The 24,437-nt window shown below is 34.6% G+C and overlaps 1 protein-coding gene across 1 annotated transcript in view; it reads left to right on the forward strand.

Moving 5' to 3' along the window:
* The window catches only part of RTKN2 (rhotekin 2), a 77,839-nt gene that overhangs the window by 24,816 nt on the left and 28,586 nt on the right, over positions 1–24,437 (forward strand). The window contains exons 4-7 of the mRNA XM_060033765.2: positions 7,892–7,945; positions 9,198–9,315; positions 11,662–11,856; positions 22,374–22,468. Of these exons, the coding sequence (XP_059889748.1) occupies positions 7,892–7,945; positions 9,198–9,315; positions 11,662–11,856; positions 22,374–22,468 (462 nt within the window). The remainder of the gene's footprint in view (positions 1–7,891; positions 7,946–9,197; positions 9,316–11,661; positions 11,857–22,373; positions 22,469–24,437) is intronic.

A 24,437-nucleotide genomic window follows, 5' to 3' on the forward strand; every position in this document is an offset into this window, starting at 1 on the left:
GAGATTACATTGATTTCCAGGAGATACCTGGGATTTCTATTTCTAGCTTCACCACTCACTGGCCAGATCTTTATAAAAGTAAAAAGAATAATTGAGGTTTATCCCGATTGTTTCTGCTCAACACCAAATAATTGCATATGGTAATTGTCTCAGCCTATTCACTAACTACTAATTCGATGACTAAAGCCAAGTCAGTTCACAAAGTACCTCGGTTTTCACTTTTGAAAACGATAGACTTCTAGGACCTGATAGCATCAAGTTAGCGATCCTATTATGGCTCTTTCACTTTACCATTAAAGTGTCAATTAAGACATTAAAAAAAAGACAAAGGTAAGAGTACTGTAAATTAAAACTGAGTCAACCATTTGCAAGAAGCTGGAAGGAATTTCTGCTCTTCGAGACTGAATTTTAAAATGTAGCTAATGAGTTACACATCTTTTGCCATCTGAACAGTACGTGACCACCTGGGAAATAGATAAGAAATGTCCACCTTCTCCTCTTGAGGATCTGACATAGCTAGGCATGGGAAAGGGCAAGACTGACCAATAGGCCATGGTTGTACAGCAAAGTAAGTAAGGGTCCATGTTCCTTCCAAGATAGTGTAAATAGTTAATACCACCCTACTAGAAAAAGAATAGCTGTGAAAAAGAACAGTTGTGAACTGCAGTGAGGCAGCAATTCTGGTCAAGAAAGAAGCAGGCCCTTTGACAGGACATCAGCCAAGTCATAATTATAAAACAATAAAGGTGAGCCCATTAAAATCAAGAACAAAATAGCAATGTCTATTATATTAATATTACAAAAGAGTTTTAGAAATTTTAGCTAAAATAGTAAGAATGAAAGATGAAACTACTGAAAATAAATAGATAAATTGAGTACTATTTGAAGATAATAGATTGCAGACCTAGAAAATATAAGGAAATTTACTGAAACATTGTTTGAATTAATAAAGAATTCAGTAAAAGTGGCTAGATTCAAGATATATACATAAAAAGTTGTAGCTGCTCTCAACACCAGCAAGAACGAGTTACAGTAAAAGCAGCAAAAAACAAAAACATTAAATACCGCATGAATAACCTTAATAAAAATATGAGGGTAACTGTATTATGCTACTCTATGTAAATAGCATATTGTAAAGTTAACAGTTCCCAAGTTACTTTGGATACTAGAATTCTAATAAAACATTGGAGGGGGAATTTTGACACATTATTTCTAAGATTTACTTAAAGAAATTAGCAAGAGAGAATAAAATGTTTTTGGAAGGACATATTTCTGACAGATGGTAAAGTATATTATAATGTTTCAATGGTTATGATGGTATGGTATTGGTATCAGGATAGATAACGATTCAATTAGATCTATAAAGCATATAGCCAAGGAAAGAACACTTACTCAGAATGGCATATATGATAAAGATGGCATCATTCAATCAGTGAAGAAGAGAAGGCCTATTAAATATATAAATGGAGCTAGAACTGTTTTTATAAGAAGAATATTTATATGTTTACCTCACATACTCAAAAATCTTACAAATATTAAATAATTTTTTAAGATTCATTCATTTATTTATTAAGATTCATTCATTCATTCATTCATTCATTTATTCATTCATTCATTTGAATTGGGTCTTCATTGCCACGTGGGCTTTCTTTAGTTGCGGCGAGGGGGGGTTATTTGTTGTTGCCGTGCATGGGCTTCTCATTGTGATGGCTTCTCTTGTTGTGGAGCACGGGCTCTAGGCTCACGGGCTTCAGTAGTTGTGGCACACAGGCTCAGTAGTTGTGGCTCACAGGCTCTAGAGCACGGGCTCAGTAGTTGTGGCTTGCAGGCTCTAGAGCGCAGGCTCAGTAGTTGTGGCGCCTGGGCTTAGTTGCTCTGCGGCATGTGGGATCTTCCTAGACCAGGGCTCGAACCCGTGTCCCCTGCCTCGGCAGGCAGATTCTGAATCACTGCACCACCAGGGAAGTCCCTAAATAATTAATTTTTAAAAGTACAAACCATAAATATATTTTTAAAAAGAAAAAGAAAAATGGGCCATGGATACAAACATATTCACTGAACTGGCCAGTAAGTTTATTAACATTTTTCTTAGTCAAGAAAATGCAAATGTCCAGTGGCTAAGACTCCATGTTCCCAATACCTGCCTTCGATCCCTTGTCAGGGAACTAGATCCCATATGCCACAACTAGAGGTCCCACATGCAGCAATGAAGATCCCGCGTGCTGCAACTAAGATCCGGTGCAGCCAAATAAATAAATAAATATTTTTAAAAAGAAAAGAAAACGTAAACAATTAAATCCTGTCACTTGACTATTAAATTAGTAAATATATGTATATTTAATTGAAGTACAGTGAGTTTACAATGTTGTGTTACTTTCTGGCATACAGCAAAGTGATTCCGTTATACATATATGTGTGTGTATATATATATATTCTATTTCATATTCTTCTCTATTATAGGTTATTACAAGATATGAATAGAGTTCCCTGTGCTAAACAGTAGGACCTGTTGTTTATTTTATATATAGTAGTTTGTATCTGCTAATCCCAAACTCCTAATTTATCCCTCGCCCACCCCCTTTCCCCTTTGGTAACTGTAAGTTTGTTCTCTGTGTCTGTGAGTCTATTTCTGTTTTGTAAATAAGTTCGTGTTGTATTTTAGATCCAAAATATAAATGATACCATATGGTGTTTGTCTTTCTCTTTTTGACTTGCCTCACAGTATGATAATATCTAGGTCCATTCATATTGCTGCAAATGGCATTATTTCATTCTTTTTTATGGCTGAGTAGTATTCCATTGTATTTATGTACCACATCTTTTTTATTCATTCATTTCTCAATGGACATTTGAGTTGCTTCCATGTCTTGGCTGTTGTAAATAGTGCTGCTATGAACATTGGTGTGCATGTATTTTTTCAAATTATAGTTTTGTCTGGATATATGCCCGGACTGGGATTGCTGGATCACATGGCAACTCTATTTTTAGTTTTTTGAGGAACTTCCATACTGTTCTCCATAGTGGCTGCACCAATTTACATTCCCACGAACAGTGTAGGAGGGTTCCCTTTTTTCCATACCCGCTCCAGCATTTGTTACTTGTAGACTTTTTCATGATGGCCATCCTGACCAGCATGAGATGGTACCTCACTGGTCAGGTAATTTTTGTAGTTTTGATTTGCATTTCTCTAAAAAATAGTGATGTTGAGCATCTTTATGTGCCTGTTGGCCATCTGTAGGTCTTCTTTGGAGAAATGTCTATTTAGGATTTCTGCCCATTTTTTGATTGACTTGTTTGTTTTTTTTTGTTACTGAGTTGTTTATATGTTTTGGAAATTAAGGCCTCATGGATTGCATCATTTACAAATATCAATACTTTCTCCCAGTCCGTAGATTGTCTTTTCGCTTCGTTTATGATTTCCTTTGCTGTGCAAAAGCTTTTAAGTTTGATTAGGTCCCATTTGTTTGTTTTTGCTTTTATTTCTATTGCCTTGGGAGACTGACCTAAGAAAACATTGGTATGATTTATGTCAGAGAATGTTTTGCTTATGGTCTCTTCCAGGAGTTTTATGGTATCCTGTTTTATATTTAAGTCTTTAAGCCATTTTGAGTTTTTGTGTATGGTGTTGAGGGAGTGTTCTAACTTCATTGATTTACATGTAGCTGTCCAGCTTTCCCAACATCACTTGCCAAAGAGATTGTCTTTTTTCCATTGTATATTCTTGCCTCCTTTCTTGAAAATTAATTGACTATTGGTGTGTGGGTTTATTTCTGGGCTCTCTTTTCTGTTCTGTTGATCCATATGTCTGTTTTTGTGCCAGTCCATGCTGTTTTGATTACTGTAGCTCTGAGGTATTGTCTGAAGTCTGGGAGAATTATGCCTCTAGCTTTGTTCTTTTTCCTCAGGATTGCTTTGACAATTCTGGGTCTTTTATTGTTCTGTATAAATTTTACGATTATTCAAGTTTGGTATAAAGTGACAGGGGTTAATGTGACAGGGATTGCATTAATTCTGTAGATTGCTTTGGGTAGTATGGCCATTTTAACAATATTAATTCTTCCAATCCAAGAGCATGGTATATCTTTCCATTTCTTTAAATCATCTTTAATTTCCCTTATCAGTGTTTTTATAGTTCTCAGCATATGTCACCTCCTTGGTCAGGTTTATTCCTAAATATTTTATTTTTTTGATGTGATTTTAAAAGTGTTTTTTTTTTTTAACTTTCCCTTTCTGGTATTTCATTGTTATCGTAAATAAATGCAACAGATTTCTGTATGTTAATCTTGTATCCTGCTACCTTGCTGAATTTGTTTGTCAGTTCTAATAGTTTTTGTATGGAGTCTTTAGGGTTCTTTCTATGTACTATCATGTCATCTGCATATAATGACAATGTAACCTATTGCCTTCCAATTTGGATATATTTTATTTATTTTTTTCTTGTCTGATTGCTGTGGCTAGACTTCCAATGCTATGTTGAATAGAAGTGGTGAAGGAATTCCCTGGTGGTCCAGTGGTTAAGACTTTGTGCTTTCACTGCCGTGGGCCCGGGTTCAGTCCCTGGTTGGGAACTAAGATCCCACAAACTATGAGGTGCGACCAAAAAAAAGAAAAAAAAAAAAAGTGGTTAGATTGGGCATCCTTGTCTTGTTCCAGAATTTAGTGAGAAGGCTTTCAACTTCTCACCATTGAGTATTATGTCAGCTGTAGGTTTGCCATAAATAGCTTTTATTATGTTGAGATATGTTTCCTCTATACTCACTTTGGTAAGAGTTTTTATCATGAATGGATGTTGAATTTTATCAAGTGCTGTTTTTGCATCTATTGAGATAATCATGTGGTTTTTGTCCTTTCTTTTGTTGATGTGATGTATCACATTGATTGATTTGCATATGTTGAACCATCCTTGTGACCCTGGGATAAATCCAACTTGATCATGGCATATGGTCTTTTTTATGTGTTGTTGGATTTGATTTGCTAATATTTTGTTGAGAATTTCTGCATCTGTATTCATCAAAGATATTGGCCTATAATTTTCTTTTTTGATAGTGCTTTTGTCTGATTTTGGTATCAGGGTGACGGTGGCTTCATAGAATGACTTTGGGAGTGTTCCCTCCTCTTCAGTGTTTTGGTATAGTTTGAGAAGGATTGGTCTGAGTTCTTTGTATGTTTGGTAGAATTCCACAGTGAAGCCATCCAGTCCTGGACTTTGTTTTGCAGGGAGTTTTTGTTTTTGTTTTTTGTTTGTTTGTTTAATTATTTTTTTGTTAAATTTTTGGCTGTGTTGGGTCTTCGTTGCTGGGCGTGGGCTTTCTCTAGTTGAGGCGAGCAGGAGCTATTCCTCATTGCGGTGCACGGGCTTCTCATTGTGGTGGCTTCTCTTGTCACAGAACACGGGCTCTAGGTGTGTGGGCTTCAGTAGTTGTGGCACATGGGCTCAGTAGTTGTGGCTTGTGGGCTCTAGAGCACAGGTTCAGTAGTTGTGGCGCATGGGCTTAGTTGCTCCGCAGCATGTTGGATCTTCCCGGACCAGGACTTGAACCCATGTCCCCTGCGTTGGCAGGCGGATTCTCAACCACTGCACCACGAGGGAAGCCCCTGGAGTTTTTGGTTTTGGTTTTTTTTGGAGATTCTATTTCACTTCTAGTGATTGGTCTGTTCAAATTATCCGTTTCTTCTTGATTCTTGATTCAATTTTGGTGGGCTCTATGTTTTTAGAAACTTGTCCATTTCTTCTAGGTTGTTCAGTTTGTTGGCATATAATTGTTCATAGTGTTCTCTTATGGTTTTTTGTATTTCTGAAATATCCATTCTTACTTCTCCTCTTTCATTTCTTATTTTGTTTATTTGACTCCTCTCTCTTCTTGGTGAGCCTGACTAGAGGTTTGTCCATTTTGTTTACCCTTTCAAAAAAACAGCTCTTGTTTTTATTGTTTTTTTTTTTATAGTTTTTAAATCTCTATTTTATTTATTTCCTCTTTGATCTTTATTGTTTTCTTCCTTCTGCTGACTTTAGGTTTAGTTTGTTCTTTTTTTTTTCTAATTCTTTCAGGTGGTAGGTTAGGTTATTTATTTGAGATTTTTCTTGTTTTTTGAGGAAGGCCTGTATTGCTATGAACTTCCGTCTCAGGACTGCCTTTGCTGCATGCCACAGATTTTGAATGGTTGTGTTTTTACAGTCATTTAAACTTAATTGATATTTTCAGGACATTATATCCAAAAAAATCCAGAATATACATTCTTTTCAAGTGCACGTGGAACACTCTCTAGGATAGACCCACATACTAGGACACAAAACAAGCCTCAGCAAATTTAAGAGGATAGAAAGTTTTTCAAGCATCTTTTCCATGTACAACGGCATGAAACTGAAAATAAACCACACAAAGAGAAACAAGAAAAAACAATTACATGGAGACTAAACAACATGGTACTAAAAAACCAGTGGGTCAGTGTTGAAATCGAAGAGGGAATTAAAAAATACTTTGAGACAAATGACAATGAAAACACAACCATAAATTAGTAAATATATTTTAAAAATTATTGTTGGATGAAATGTATGTAAAGTGTTTAGCCAAGCTTTCTACCTGGTTGGCAGAATAGGGATGGAGTAATACAAAGATGTTCTAGAAAGGAAATTGGAAATAGGCACTAAGAACCTTAGAATTCTAAACAAATAAAAATGTAGACAAAAGATCATGGGATCTAAAAGTGAAGCACATCATAAAGGTAGCCAAATAGCTTATGTTCAGAAAGATTTATAATTATTTGAAAGTGGCATAATTAATAGGTATGAAAAATATGCAAATAAACTTCCTAAGTGTAATAAGGAAATGTCTTAAACAGAAATTTTCCAGAAAGGTTCGATATCGTTTTTGTACTGAGTACAAAATTAAAAATTAAAACTAACTTCACTTTATCATTGAGATTTCTACTGTGCTGTGTTATGCTGTAATCACACATCTTAATCTATTTGGTAATACCTTAATTCTCTAACTTTGAAACTATGCAGATAGCATAAGAATGTCAGAGGAAAATTGTTACTACATAATGTTAACCTAGTATTAAAAGTAAAGGGAAGAATGGAGAAAACTAGGAAGGCAAAATTTTGACTGTGTCAAAGCTCTAGATTAATTTCCGGAATAAAGATTGTTAACACAGTCACTTTGGAGTTTGAAGAACGTGTGAATGAGAGAAATATGTTTAGCTCACTTTTAGAACGTACGCCCTTTTCTTGGCCTGAAAGAAGTAATACATTCCTCTTTTTAGTTTTCTTAAGGAAAATGCTACAGTTTGTAACATGAATATACAAAGATCTGCAAATTCTTTTGTAGACAAGTTAAATCTTCTTAATGGAGAGATCTTGGATTTGTTTGTTAAGAGCTGGGTCTCTCCCAGAAACCAATGATCTTAGACAAGTCAATCTTAGACAACTTAATTTTCTTCATCTTTAAAGTTTGCATAGTGGACAAAAGTTCTAAAGTCATTTCTACCTCTTACTATTCTATGATTTTGAAATATATTTAACTACATTTGCTGCTACTGCTTACCCAAAATAGAAATTGAACACTAGGTTACCCAAATTTCACCTATTTCAAAAACATAAATCATGAAAAGAAAATTTTATGGCATAAGCTTATTACAGACCTTTCTTAATCAATTAATTTCTTGAGTAGTAGTTGGTGGGTTTTTTTAGTAAAATAAATATAACAGATTTTATATTCCTAGTCTAAGCTGTTTTTAAGAGAAAACATTATTGTGTTTGAAAATTTAAGTAATAAATAAATATTGGCTTTAATGGTCAGAATCCATTGTGGAATTCAGAGGTTTATTTCACTCTAAGAAATGAAATTTACCAAAATTATTACTTGTCATTTCTTTTCCCCCTCCTCTATAGATATTCGTATACCACTAATGTGGAAAGACTCTGATCACTTCAGCAGTAAAGAACGTATGTATGATTTTAATTGTAATTGAAATATCTTCTGTAATATGTAGTAAATTTGAGATTATTAGGAGAAAAAGCTGCTTCTCCAGTGAAATAAATGGATGTCATTTGACAGAATAAGCAGAATCTTGTTGATAGGAACCTGTGCAAGGATGGTGAGTAACAGGTAATAGAGAAGGGAATTGTGCAATGGAAGGAAATGTTTGAGTCATGGTAAAGGCAACATTATTTGACCAAGATCTTGGAGATCTTTCTGCCTTGTTTTCTTACTTCAGATTATTTAACAGGATGTAAGAGGAAAAGATTTTTAGCTTGATCTGATTGTTTTCCCCTTCAGCATTTTATGGCTTCATATAGTCTTAACAAATCCATGCATTGTGGGTCATGGAAATGAACCTCAAATGATTTTTAGCTGTTAGAGGCAAAGCAGAAAAGATATGATAATCCTTTATCTTTCTTGTCTATTGTGATAGCTTTGTTCCTCATACTTTAAAATCTGAATCACATTGAGCACAATTAGTTTTATATGAAAAATCCAAAATCAGATTAGTACATTTGTTATTCAATTAGGAAATATAAATTACTTTACAAAGGAATACATGCAGGTATTAAGTACATCTTTCTGATTGCAGTAGAGAGTTAAGTTTTTCTGAAGAGGTACATTTTCTCAGTAATGAGGTTTCAGTCCTTTAATCACCTAATACTGCTTAAAAACATCATCAAATTAGAAGGCCCAGCAGCTATGGTTTTTGTATTCACATGTCTACTTTTTATTGTTTTTGTGGTTTCCTCCCTTTCAGTTTGGTGGAAAATGTTTTGCTGTTAATGTGCTTGCTCCTAACCTCTCATAATAGAAAACTTATTTTTCTTAAAATATACTTGGAAACCAAATGACAGGGGTAATAGTATGTATATAAAATAATAAATTTGCTATTAATTAAAGCTTAAAGAGTTTTCTAGGAATAAAATTTGTGAGTTTGGTGGGTACTTTTAGGCTGCTGAGAGGCCTCTATTTTTAACTTTATTTTTTGATACTCCCTACTTTCATTGTTGTGCCTTAGTTGGGCAAGCTATTAATATATATTGGCAAAACAGTCTCTATAAAAAGTTAAAGGATTACAGTGTACAATGTATGAAAATAAGAATCTATTAGCAAATATTTAGGCTAATTATTTTCATTTTCAAGCAGATTTTAACATAATATAGGCATGATTCATCACATGAATCATTGTGTTATGTTGTTTTTCTTCTCCAGGATCACAGCGCTATGCCATTTTTTGTTTATTCAAAATGGGAGCTGAAGTTTTTGATACTGACATGGTGATTGTGGATAAAACAATCACAGATATATGTTTTGAAAATGTGACCATATTGTAAGTATTTTTTAATCTTCATTGAATGAAAAGAATCTAAAATTCTACCTTTTTCAAAGGAAGGCAAATTTATTGGATTATTTTTGAAGCATTAAAATCTTTAAATTGATTTTGAACCTTGCATTATTCAAAATAAGCCCATCTCTGCATTTGAGATTTTTCCAGTGTAAAATAAAGTGGAAATCATGTAATATTAGTAGTAACACTATGAATACAATGGAATCTCATTATAACATTATTTTATGTAGAGTGAATTTGGGCATAAAAGAGGTTCTTACATCTCATATAGGAGATTTGGTTACAGAAATACCAAAATAGTATAACAACTTTATGAGATAGTTCTGAAATATGTACCATAGGCAAAGTACTTTGGTAAAATTTTGAGATATTTTTTTTCTTATGGTGCACTTTCATGTTTTCACTCCAAAACAATAAAAAGTTGGGTGATCCTCAGGGCTGTTTTTATTGCCCCTGCTCTTTTACAGGCTCATTTTATTGTGGTCATAATATAGAACCAGAAAGAACTCCTCAGGTAGCCATAGAAATCATTTTTAACTAACATAAGTTTTTCCTGGCCTTTTTTTCTATTGGCCTAAATCAGTATGATTTTTATTTCTTACAGGGTTTCAAAGACAGTATCTTTGCATCCAAATATTAATAACTACTTAACTATTAAAATCAATATACATGTTTTTTCCATCTTTAGCTATGGAGCTATATACAGTTGAGATTGAAAGTACTAGTTTTGCCACTCATGTAGCATTAAAAAAATGATTGCAAACCATGTTTTGTGGCTTTGGTTCAGTGTCCCATAAGGAATTGTACAGCACAGAAAAATATAATACATTTTTCTGAGTTATCAGCAGTAGTGCAGGCCATCTTATAAGCTCTGTTGAACCAAAGAAATTTACTTAGGATGCCCCAAATATTGCCAAATGTTTACATAACTAAGACTTAAAAATAAATATTTATTATTTACCTAAATATACTAATTTCCATTATCAACTATTACTAGTGCATCTTTTCCTGCCAAAATCATCCTGTTAATGGACTCTTTTCTTCACATCACTTTGCTATTGTTTGTTTTTACCACAAAGACAAAAATCATAATTTTTTTCACAGAAAGAACAATGCAAGTTACTTGGGAAGACAACTCATGATTTATAATTTTTTTTTAATTCTGTAAATATTTTAAATTGTTCTAAAAATAACTGCTCACAGATGTTCTAAATGTTATTTTAAAATGTGCTTTTTGTTATGATTGTTTTAATAAATATTCAATATTTATGAATCTCTGGTTTTTCTCTAAATATTGACATTTGTTAGTCATTACCAGGAATACTGTATGTTTCAGAGTTGCCAAATAATAAACTATAAAAATATTTGGAAGTTATTCCTTGGATTTATTCAAACTATAGTTTGGCTATTTAAATCTTAAAAAGTCTATGCTGTGTTTTTAAAATCTCTGAGGCTGATGGATTGTCCTCTACAGACAACATCTACTGCTGATGGACCTCCTTTGCGATTTGAAGTATATTTTACTGTTACTAACATCACCACAATCGTTTATAGTAAAGATAGTTCACTGTGTCTGAGAAAGAGCAAAGCCAATCTTGGCATTGCAGATTTTCTGCATATTGGTTTAATAAATACATACTGAATATCTTTTATGCTAGATTAAGAATACAAAGATTACCAAGACATCACTCCCCCTCAAGGAGTTCATGCCTTGAAATATATCTCTTTATATTCATTTTTTTGTTTGTTTTCTCCTGTACAACTAAATAGTGAAATGTTATTTCAGAGTTATTAGGTACAAAGGTGGAGCGGGGAGGAGGGGCGCGGTGTTGAGTGGACTGTATGACTTTTATGAAAAAGGCGTGAAAACTAAAGGTTTCAGCAGAAGAAAGCTTTTGTTTCTTTTAATTTTCTTTGTGTTCTTTGTTTTCAAATCTTTTTCCTTTGGAGGAATCGTGATTTCAGGAAATCATACATATAATGTAAATACCTTAAAAACAGCTATATTATAGGAATGAAAAGGAGAAATAGCATTGGCAACGAAATGACCAGGGCATTTTATTCTTTTCCTTTAAATAATTTGCCTGTAAATATTGGTTAAATTGAGTTAAGATTGCCCTACTTTAGAAGCTGGTAGCTCTCGAAGTTGTAGTGACTCTCTCAGGTCATTTAGATACTAAATAAACACTGGGATATTCTATCTCATTAACATATATTAACATAAACCTGTTCCAAATGCTGCTTTTAAATGTTATGAAAACATCACAGGATGTTATTTTATTTTCTACTGAGTTAAATTTCTAACATTATGATTGTCCTTGTTTTTAGTAATGAAGCAGGGCCAGACTTTCAGATAAAGGTGGAAGTATATAGTTGCTGTACAGAAGACTCTTCTATAACCAACACACCAAAAAAATTAGCTAAGAAACTGAAGACATCTATAAGCAAAGCTACAGGGAAGAAAATAAGTTCAGTGCTTCAAGAAGATCATGAAATGTGCTTGTCCTTCAGTTCTGCTATTTAGTAAGTTTTCTAATACAATATTTACAGCGATACAGTATAATTATGTATTTGTGACATTTTAAAGTATTGTATATGGAGAATATCTTTACATTTTAAATGGGAAAAAACATCCTGAGGCAGGAATATAACTTGGTTGTCTGACATTTACCCAGCTGAGTTATCCTTAATACCTTCCTTTGAAAGTAGAAAGTTGGGGCTTCCCTGGTGGCACAGTGGTTAAGAATCTGCCTGCCAATGCAGGAGACACGGGTTCGAGCTCTGGTCCCGGGAAGATCCCACATGCCGCGGAGCAACTAAGCCCGTGTGCCATAACTACTGAGCCTGCGCTTTAGAGCCCACAAGCCAAAACTTCTGAAGCCCGCGCACCTAGAACCTGTGCTCTGAAGCAAGAGAAGCCACCGCAATGAGAAGCCCGCGCACCGCAACAAAGAGTAGCCCCTGCTCGCCGCAACTAGAGAAAGCCCGCGTGCAGCAACGAAGACCCAACGCAGCCAAAAATAAATAAATTAATTAATTAAAAAAAGAAAGTAGAAAGTTGGGTGACAGTGTGCTTTCAGTGATTTTGAATTCCAGTATCTAGCAGAAAGGTGAATTATTTTTCTTGAAAAGGGACTATCTACATGTTAAGTTGTTTGCTACATATCAGTCTACTAATTGGATTTCTGCATATGTCATGCATTAGTCTTAAAGATTTTAAAAAATATTTTATTTCTTTATAACAAAACCACATTACCATTATCACATCTAACAAAATAAAAAATAAGTTCTGAATATCATCTGATGTCCAGTCTGTGTTCAAATTGCCCCAATTCTGAGGAAGTTCTCTTCTGATCTGTGCAAGTCAAGATGCAAACAAGGTCTACAACATTGCATTTAGGTGAGTCTTTTAATCTTTAACAATTTCCCATCTACTTTTTTCCTTGCCATTATTTATCGAAGAAGCCAGATCTTATAGATTTCCCATATTTTGAATTTATCTGATTCCATCTTTGTGGTCTTTTTAAACATCTTTTTCTATCCCCTGTGTTTCCTACAACTTGTAGTCAGATCTAGAGGACTGATTAGTTTCAGGTTCTCTTTTAGGACAATGTACTTTCTACTGTATCCCATTTGGAGGTCTTGTCTCACTTTTACTCACGTTAAACCTGACCAGTGGGTTCAGGTGTTGTCAGCCTGATCCATCCATTATAAAGTTCCCTATCAATCTTTTATCTAATGGTGTTAGCAGCTATTGCAGGTCATTCATTATTTCATTAGGGGTTATAATTTGGTGACTTTCTAAATTTGTCCTTTATTTATTTATATTTTATCTTGATTCTTTTCTCTCTTTTTTAAAAAAATTATTTATTTATTATTGGCTGCGCTGGGTCTTTGTTGCTGCATGCGGGCTTTCTCTAGTTGCAGAGAGCAGGGGCTACTCTTCGTTGCGGTGCACAGGCTTCTCATTGCGGTGGCTTCTCTTGTTGCAGAGCACGGGTTCTAGGTGCGCGCACGCGCTTCAGTAGTTGTGGCTTGTGGGCTCTAGAGCACAGACTCAGTAGTTGTGGCGCGTGGGCTTAGTTGCTCCATGGCATGTGGAATCTTCCCGGACCAGGGCTCTAACCCATGTCTCCTGCATTGGCAGGCGGATTCTTAACCACTGCGCCACCAGGGAAGTTCTGCATTTATTTTTAAACCTAGAATTCTCTCAAAGAAGAACTTTCTTTTGTTAACTCTCTGGATATAAATGCAAAAAAATTGGTAGAGGAGAAGGAGGAAAAAAATACTCGGTTCCTTCATTTTAGAATAATAAGTTGATGTTCTACCATGGAGGTGATCAATGTTTTGTTTTATTTGAACTCTTGTATTTTTATATATTTGTGTTTCAGTCTATTACAGTTATTCTCTTTGAAGCCAATTTGTCCCATCTTTGATCAGTGGGGAACCTTTAAGCTGACTCTGCGTCCTTTTGACACAACCTAATCTCTGATTAGCTTCTTTGCTCTCTGGCCAGGGAACACGTTCCATGTTCATCTTCTGTTTTTCTGCCCACAGTTGGAATCACCATCTCTTCAAGAAGCCCTGGTTTCTTTCAGATACTTTCTTTAAACATTGTGTTTGCTTCTTTACAAGTATTTTTATCTTTTATGTTTCTTGGGAAAACTGTTGTACAGGCTGCATTCCTAGAATTTCTTTGCATGTCTTGGTAGGATTGGCTCTTCAGCATGTAAGTAATTTTACTGTAATTACAAAAAGCAAAATATTTTAGGTGTAGATCCTGGAAATATCAATCATCAAAATGTAACTAAATAACTCTTTTCATATCAGATATATTACATGTGAAAGTGACTTGGGACCCTAGCATTGTGGCTTTCAGTTTATTTTGATTGAGAGCCACAGTAAGAAATACATTTTACATTATTACTGAATGCACAGTAACATAAGCAGACAGATTTCGTGAAGCAATACTTAGCCCTTGCTATTTATAGTATAGTCACTTGACTTTTTTTATTCTAGTTATTTTCAGTTTCTTTTAATTCCGTTTATGAATCATTAAATTGATTTCATGATTGTTGAATGGGTCCCATCCACTGAAAAAAAGAAGGCATAGAAGATGTAAATCTTTGCTAATATAAATGTCATTAAAAAGGAGGGAGGGATACCCTTTCATTTTCTTCCTTTAGAATTAAGGCCGTCTTAAAACTTTTGTAGATTAAGGTGATAATCAAGTATTTGCTGGAAAATGCTTTAATTCAACTATAAGGTAATGGAACTCTGTCTTTTTGATGATTGAATGAACAATTGTATTTCTAGTTTGAAGCATAGATTTTAGAACTGAAAGAGATAATCACCAAGTTAGTAGTTTTAAAACGTTTTTAAGCAGCAAAATTCTTTATTTTAAAAAAAAAAAAAAACAGGACCAACATAGGCAGAACACTCTATGACATAAATCACAGCAAGATCCTTTTTGACCCACCTCCTAGAGAAATGGAAACAAAAACAACAATAAACAAATGGGACCTAATGAAACTTCAAAGCTTTTGCACAGCAAAGGAAAACATAAACAAGATGAAAAGATAACCCTCAGAATGGGAGAAAATATTTGCAAATGAAGCAACTGACAAAGGATTAATCTCCAGAATTTACAAGCAGCTCATGCAGCTCAATATCAAAAAACAAACAACCCAATCCAAAAATGGGCAGAAGACCTAAATAGACATTTCTCCAAAGAAGATATACAGACTGCCAACAAACACATGAAAGGATGCTCAACATCACTAATCATTAGAGAAATACAAGTCAAAACTACAATGAGGTATCACTTCACACTGATCATCGAAATATCTGCAAACAATAAATGCTGGAGAGGGTGTGGAGAAGAGGGAACCCTCTTGCACTGTTGGTGGGAATGTAAATTGATAACAGCCACTATGGAGAACAGTATGGAGGTTCCTTAAAAAACTAAAAATAGAACTACCATACGACCCAGCAATCCCACTATTGGGCATATACCCTAAGAAAGAGTCATGTACCACAATGTTCATTGCAGCTCTATTTACAATAGCCAGTACGTGGAAGCAACCTAAGTGTCCATCGACAGGTGAATGGATGAAGAAGATGTGGCACATATATACAAGGGAATATTGCTCAGCCATAAAAAGAAATGAAATTGAGTTATTTGTAGTGAGGTGGATGGACCTACAGTCTGTCATACAGAGTGAAGTAAGTCAGAAAGAGAAAAACAAATACCGTATGCTAACACGTATATATGGAATCTAAAAAAAAAAAAAAAAATGGTTCTGAAGAACCTAGGGGCAGAACAGGAATAAAGATGCAGATGTAGAGAATGGACTTGAGGACACGGGGAGGGGGAAGGGTAAGCTGGGACGAAGTGAGAGAGTGGCATCGACATTTATACACTACCAAATGTAAAATAGCTAGTGGGAAGCAGCCACATAGCACAGGGAGATCAGCTCGGTGCTTTGTGACCACCTAGAGGGGTGGGATAGGGAGGGTGGGAGGGAGACACAAGAGGGAGGTGATATGGGGATATATGTATATGTATAGCTGATTCACTTTGTTATAAAGCAGAAACTAACACACCATTGTAAAGCAATTATACACCAATAAAGATGTTAAAAAAAAAAAAAACAGGACCAGTAGTGTCCTGAACAAGTTACATTATTTCCTGGGCCTCAGTTTTCTCATGAAAGGTAAGGATGCTTAGACATAATCATCTATTTTTAGAAGGCTCCTTAGAGACATTTTAGGGTTTCATATACCTTTCAAGCATGTAAAAACAATGACTGGGCTTCTCAAACAGTTTAAAATTTCATTGTTTGGCAGGGAATACTTGATTTTTCTATCCTGTCATTTATTATTTGTGTGACCCAAGACGGATTAATTTACTCTGGGTTTTTATTTTTCCCTCTGTAAAATGGGAATAATAAAAATGTAATAATATCGAACGCCATTGGATTATTATGAGACTCAAAAAGGTAATTCATGAGCTTGGTATGTAGTAAGCATTTAATAAATGTAGCTGTTACTATTATTGTTACTATTTTTACTGTTCTGAGACCAGTGCTTTTTCTGAAATTTTTTTTCAAATTCATGCTGAAGCACTTCAGTTTAGAAACCTTCATAGGATTATAAAATGTAGACAGATATTTTAAAATTGAAAAACCAATGTTTATCATTTCATAGAAGATACTCTAAGTGATGTTGGAACTTGTGTTTAACCTATACTCCTCTTCAAAGCCTAGAGGTGTATTTGAGAGTAACATTATTGCTATTAAGCTCTTTGTAATAGGGACTGCCATATTTGTCTTGAAGTGTTCATTCTCCTCTTCAGATTTGTCATTCTATTTGGTTTATTTCGTGAATCCAAACACCAATTTTCCTTATCAACATTTCCCATGAAACTTGCATGCCATTTGCTTATTTATACCATTAAAGCTGATCAAAAGATAGGGTAAAGCCTTTTATAACATTTCACCAAATTATATTCTTCTAATACCAGCATTCTTTTGAGCTTCTGGTGTGAATGCCAAGTATACTAGGTTAAACTCATAGCCCAGAACTACTCTTACCTGATACTTCCTTAAGTGACCACTTCAGCACCCTGATAGGAGTTTGAGAATAGCATTAGTAATCAGAATGCATAAGAGGATCAATTTTTATTTCTTTAATAGTGATCTAGTTCAATGAGAAGATTCCTAATATAGCTTTTAATTTTTAACCAAAATGGGCAAACTATATCTTCTCTAATTATATGGCATGTGCCCAAATATAGCTGTTCTTCCTAACAAAAGAGTGCATTTTTTTCAGACTACCGTTTAAGGTAGTCATTTATTTTTTCACAACATTTTTGGAAACCCCGCTCCATCAAATGTTACAACAATTGGCCTATTTGCTTTTTTAAAAAAATGTAGCTGATTAAACTTTTGGGAACTCAATATTAGGGTTGGCTAAAAAGAATGAGAGTAATGTTTTAGTAAGAAAACGTTATCCTGACAAGAATGTTTTAAAACTGAGATCATTGTTGATTTTGGAAGCATTGGCATTGTAATTAGTCATGGTTTAAAAATGAAGTAACTTGAAATATCATCATAAAGTATTGTTTGATCTGAAAGAAGACAGTGAACATTTTTGGTAATTTTTAGCATGCTCCCTGGTGTGATTCATTTACTCATTTTATTTGTGGAATTTAGCTTACTGAAATTCCTGTAGCTAGATTTTCCCAGTGTTTCTAATAGCTGAATTAACTATTTTATGCTCCTTGAGAACCATTTAGTACATTATTCTTCATTGTATAAATTGTAATTTTAAAGAATTGTGAAAACTAGTAAAATTGAGAGTGATTATTTACTGGACAGAAATGTGTATTAAAAAAAATAAGCCCCAATACTACATTTTAAATTGGATTGAAGTTACAAAACAAATATCCTTGGGCAGAATAAGTGGATTATTTATGTTTTGAGGAACAGTGGTGTTAATGGTTTGGTAGTGTGAAAGATAATGCAGTGTTCAAAAATAACTGAGGAATTACTCACCTGTTGGGTATAATTTTGTTTATTCATTAATTTAATCATCTTAGAAATTATAATTCAGCAGTTATGTCACATGGTACTTTGGATCTAAACGTTAGTAAGTCATGTTTCCTGCACTCAAAATTCTTAAGGAAGTATGAAGGTAGTAAGTAAAGTATAGTGGGATTCTGTTTCCAGTGTACCACTTGCTAGTTATAGGCAAGTCAATTACATTCTCTGAACTTCAGTTTCATCATTTGAAAATATGGACCGAAATATCTGCCCTGCCTACCTTAAGTAGCTATTGTGAACTCTTAAAGATATTGCATGTTAAAGTGCCTTAAACTGCACATAGGTAGATGTAGTATTACAAAGCTTTGCATGTCTCTGATTTTGGGGGGAGGTTTTCATCCTACCACCACTTCACAAATCCTATGGCATTTATTATTTCATTACAAAAGTAATATAAACTTGAGAAATAGAATCTAGAAGAGAAAAAAATGTATTCATAGTTCACCCTAAATCAAATACTTTTTATAATTTTGAACTGATATTTTTCCTCCAGGTTTTAAAATTCCTAGCCTTGGGGATAGATATTCATAATTATACTACACATTCATATACATGCATGTATATACACACACACATTTTCTTCTTGAGTTATTACAGACTCTTCACATGATCATTTTAATGACCACTATCAACTGTCTCTCTCATAGCTTATTCTTAGGGGAGGTTATCAATAATCTTTTTTGTATTGTTATTTTAAGATGTGTAATTCATTGGAAATAGAGGCAAATGTATTACATGTTTACCTTAAAGTAGTTGAGGAAAAGGTGTCTTAGTTACAATTACTTTTTAAGGCCTGAGAAAAAAATTAAACATATACTTGGGTCATCACATAATTTTAGCCTCTTTTGTCACACAGGTTGTCACCTCTCCAGCGCACTCAGTGCAAATGAGCTTTATTAAAAGTTATATTAGCTACTTCCTGTGCGCACTAAAAGCAGTATTTCGTACTGCACTGTGTATGGAAATGATGCTATTCCTGAAGTGACGCATACTCTAATGTTTTTAGTGGTCAGCGAGAATAAATTACATCACTCCTAAAAGTAAAACACAAAGTATCTTTATTCTCTTTCTCTCCCAGTCTCTGCCTCTCACTATTTCAGGTATTTTTCTTGTTGGATTTAAAAATACATATAGACTGTCCATCTAATACTTCGACCTCTAAGTTTGATGACCTCTTTGCCTCCAGTGATCTTGTTCTCATGCCTATTTTAGCCATCCACCCCACAATTGTACCATAGGTCTTATCTGGTCTCTGTAGTAGTGTCCCACACTATCTACCACCTCCCACGTTTCCAGCTTTCTCCTTTCAGTACTCTGACTCCAACTTAGCTCAAGTTCTATGATTTACCATTTTGTTCTTTCCTAGCATTTCTCTCCTTTTGTCATACTTACCTTGGAAAAAATTCAACCTTGGTTAAATCCTGCCTTTAGCTCTTCTGCACCTGCACTCGTGAGGAATAGATGAGGAACCTGGAGAAAACAGTCATACTGACTGGTCTCACTTTAGAAGGATCACTAACCTTAAGTGAGTTCCAGTATGTGCAGTCCTACTAAGTGTCCGTAGCCCTCCACTTTACCTCTCGTCAGAGTATTTCACATTGTGTCACTCTCTCTTATGAAACCTCCAATACCCACTCCTCTCCACTCCTTATTCAAAGCTGATGACTTCATTTCCTATATCATTGATGCTGCTGAAGTAATCAGAAGAGAACTTGCATATCCTCCATCAACCAAATCTATCAGCCTACCTGCATCTGTATATTTATTTGCTGCTTTCCTTCCTTGTAACTGCCTTTGCTCCATCTGAGGCCACCTACCTGTACACTAGATCCCATCTTCTCAAGTACACAGAAGTAGGCTCCTGCACATGTCCCCCACTTCTACTACATCTTCAGTGTTTCTTTTCCTGCATCATTTCCAAAAACATACAAACATGCTGAAATACCTCACATTTCCTCTGCCCCATTTAACAGCTATCCTTTACAGAAAAGTTTTTTATATTCTCTATCTCCACTTTTTGTCCTCCCATTCTCTCTTGAACCATTTCAGTCAAGTTTCATCCATCGTTCAGAAACTGCTCTTGTCAAGGTCAGCAGTGATCTACATGTTGCCAAATACCATGGTCATTTATCATTATTCCTTCTCCTGGACCTTTCAGTACTATTCAACACAACTGATCACTGTCCTGAAACACTTTTTGAACTTGGCTTCCAGGATACCACTTTCGGGGTGTCTCTTCTGCCTCAGTGACAGTCCCTTGCCTGTCTCCTTTGTTCATTGCTCTTCAACTTAATCTGAAATGATGGAGTACTTGTGTCCCAATATTCAGTTCGCACATTTTATTTAATTAACTTTCATTGAATTTCATCTATATACTGTTAACTCCCAAATTTAATTTCTTGAATAGTTTTTCCTCTCCTAACTGCAGATTCATATATCCACCTGCCTACCCTACAACCCATTCTCAAACTTAATCTGTTCAAAACTAAATTCTTACTTCCCATATCCATTCTCTCAGTCAGCCTCCTTGCAGTTAATGACAATTCGCTTTTTCTGGTTGCTCAGGCCAAAAGCCTTGGAGTTGTCCTTGACTCTGTCCTTTCTTTTACATCCCATGACCACATTGGGTCAACTTTAAGACTATATCAGGAATCTTAGCACTTCTCACTACCCCATCAACCACCACCCTGTTCCAGGCCTGCATCAGCTCTGGACTGGTGAGGTGCAGTAACTTTCTAGTTGGCATTACCATTTTCAATCTTGGCCTCTGTGGTCTGTTCTCAACATGGCAGCCAGAGAGATCATTTAAAAATACAAGTCATATCATAGCATATGCCTCTGCTCCAAATCTACCACTTGCTTCCCATCTCACTCAGAATAAAATCCAGGGTCCTTATCATGCTCTACAGGGCATGCCCTACTGCAGTGCAGAGTGTCTGCCCCTTCTTACCTTTTAGACATCTTGTCTCACTCTCCCTCACTGTACTCCAGCCACACGGCCGTCTTGTTGTTTGTCAGATACACGCAGCATCACTTGTCCACTTACTGTCAGTAATCTGTTCCTGAAAATAACATGTTTTGCACTAAAATGCTGATAGGGAGTCTATTTACCGTTATTTTAAGTAGGAACAATTGTAATGTAGTTGCATAAAACCTATGTTATCAGTTGACAGATTATCATGTTGAGATCATGTTTAACACATTGTGCCCTGATCACCAAACAACTCATATGATTGTTAATAGGCAGTTTTGTGTGTAGTAATATTTACTCTTCATTCTAATTGCTGTTCTCAATTGCTCCTATTCTTTCTCCACAGTTTTTTAAAATACTTCCTCCACTTTGGGGGGGCACTTTTTATGTAACAGTAGGGAAAAATAAGAGCTAATTATGGAAGGCACTACAGAAACGTGTTCAGGATAAGTGAAAATAGCAGAGAATGGCCCACACTGAGAATGAGGCTAGTAGTGCCTCTTAGCTCTAGAAACAGTGGAGATTTGTTGATACTTAGTGGACTTTCCCAGTAATCTACACAGGAGTCTGAATTATACCAATCGTATTCAGAATGTAACTTAAAATTCTACTCGTGCATTGTTTTGTTAAAATTTTTTTGTTGAGTTTTGGAGAAAGAAACATAAATTTTCCTGTGTAAACACTGACAAAAAACATTGGCTGGTGAGAGATACCTCTGGTCTATATTGGTTGTATATTAAAAACCAAGATATATCAAACGAATAAATCAAATGCTTTAAGCCTTAAACTTATACAGTAAAGTATGGCAATTATTTCTCAATAAAACTGAAAAAAATACCCAAAACCAAGAGGCATTCTCCCAGGGAACAACATTCCGTGCGGTATGCCATTGTTTATTAAAGAAGTGCGTGCATGCATTGCATTCTTGCTACATGTATATATATATTTTTGTGATAGAGATTTTATTACATATTTAGTAAGAGACAAAGAAGGTTTATGAAACATATCACCTGGCCCAATTAATAAAAATTCTCATCAGACTTTATATGGTAATTCTATTTTTAATTTTTTGAAGAATGACCACACTGTTTTCCATAGTGGTTGTACCAGTTTATGTTTCCATCAGCAGTGCACAATGGTTCCAGTTTGACCACATCCTGGCCAACACTCGTTGCTTTGTTTCTTTTTATTTATTTATTTATTTTAATAATGGCCATTCTAATGGGTGTGAAGTGGTTTCTCATTATGGTTTTGATTTGTGTTTTCCTAAGGATTAATGATCTTGAGTATCTCGTCATGTTTTTATTGGCCATTTGTATATTTTCTTTGGAGAAATGTCTGTTTAAGACCTTTGCCCGTTTTTTAATCGGGTTGTTTATTTTGTTGTTGTTGAACATCTAAATATTTTATGTAGTGGAAAATATACTAAAATACTTATAACATGTCTTTTTTCTCACTATTAGTGGTGCAAAGTACAGTTTGCTAGCTCATACTACCCTGAGCTTGGAAAGTGCTGAGAATAGCTTCAAGACCCATAATCTGTCTGTTAATGGGGATGGTAAGTACAGTCTATATTTTACTTATTATACATGTTATGTCAGTATATGTGTGGTGACAGTAATAATTTTTAATTTTAATATGTTCCCCTGAAGTGATTATTGGCTTAAATAATGTAGTCACGAGTAACTCTGTGGATTCTTGAAAATATGTCTGTCCCTTTTCCCCAAAAGCAGAAAGTTTATTTTTCTCTTTCTACTGTTTGCTAGAGATTTGTTTGTGAGGCTTGCTTGGTGAGAACAGAAAGGTTTTGCATATTCTGAATCCTTGTCTTTGACTTGAAATTGGTGACTTTACCACTCTTCTAGTTGTCAAAGATGTATCTTATTTTTAAATTTGAAATTGAGGAAGCCGGTAAAAGCATGAAGAGCCATCTATCTTTACAACAAAAGGTATAAGGAAGGTAGTATATAATTTTATATATTATACTTCAAAAAATGAAAAAGAATAAGTAACCCAAATCATATTTCCAAACTACTTTACCAACACTACTCTATATTTTTCATCACAGGTAAAAATAATCTTGGAGCGTGGACAGTGCTCCTGCTGTTTTACAAATCTTCTAATCACTTACCTCCCTTCTTCACCTTGCTATATATTTCTTTTTAATAAACTATAACTACAAATTATCATCTAGAGAAAAAGGTTTAAGATTAATTTAGCCCTACCTTCCCATATATCCTCTGCTTGCTACCAACAGAAGGTAGGCATGAGTGGTTCTGCGGATCACTCATTATGTCAGTATATGTTATGTCAATATATGTGTAAACACTGACAAAAGCATTGGCTAGTGAGAGAGATCTCTGGTCTATGATGGTTGTATATTAAAAACCGAGATAAATCAAACCAGTATTTTACATTCAGTATCAAATGGTTTATAACCCATATTATATGATATTAAGTATTTGAGTTTAAATCTACCATCATATTCTGTGTTTTCTGTTTGTCTTACTTATTCCATGGTGGTTTTCTCTTTCTTGCGTCTTTAAGGATTGATAGTTTTATCATTTCAGTTTTTCCTTGTTCTAATTAAAGTTATAATTCTTTTTCTCATCTTTTAGACATTACCTCTAGAAATTTTATTAATCATACTTAAGTCTAAAATTAAAAGATAATTTTACCTTTTTCTCAGATCCTGCAAGGACTTTAGAATAAACTCCATTTCTTTGACCTATGTGCTGTTGTTATACATTATAATTCTGTTTGGTTTTTAAATTTCACAAGATGTTTTATACACTTAATATTTAGTTAGATTTGCCTGCATGTTTCCATGTACTGCTTGTGTCTTATACCTTACATCTGGTATTATTTTCCTGCTGCCTGAAGTGTAATCCTTAGAATTTATTTTAGTTTGTTCTGCTAATACCATACTTCTTAGTTCTTTGTGTATGTCTGAAGATGCCTTTGTTTAGCTTCATTCTTGAAAGATATTTTTTACATGATGTAGAAACTTTAATATTTTACTTTGTGAATATTAAAGATATAATTCCAGTACCTTCTGGCATCTCATACTGGCTGTCGAAAATCATTTGTCAGTGTGTTGCTTCTGTGAAGTTAACTTTTAATTTTCTCTTTGTCTTTGGTTTTCTGAAGCTTCACCGTGCTATAGGTGTAGAATTTAATTTTATTTATTCTGCTTTTGGACATCCTTGAACTTCTTTAAATTGATGGATGTCTTTCATTATTTCTGGACAAAATCTTACTTGTCTATTCAGGCAGCCTCTGATCCATTCTATTGCCTTTCTCCATGTAGCATTCCTAGTAAACCTATGTTAGTCTTTCTGACTGTATCCTCTATGTTTAGTACCCTTTATGATGTATTCCTCATCTTTTTGTCTGTCTTTGCTGCTTTTCTGGATTTTTAATGCACTATCTTCTGTTTCCTTTATTCTCTTTGCAGCTCTGTCTGATCTGCTGATAAATCTGTATACCAAGTTCTTCATTTCACTTATTGTACTTCTTATTTCTAG

The sequence above is a fragment of the Delphinus delphis genome, chromosome 16 (genome assembly GCF_949987515.2).
Source record: "Delphinus delphis chromosome 16, mDelDel1.2, whole genome shotgun sequence".
Lineage (NCBI taxonomy): Eukaryota > Metazoa > Chordata > Mammalia > Artiodactyla > Delphinidae > Delphinus > Delphinus delphis.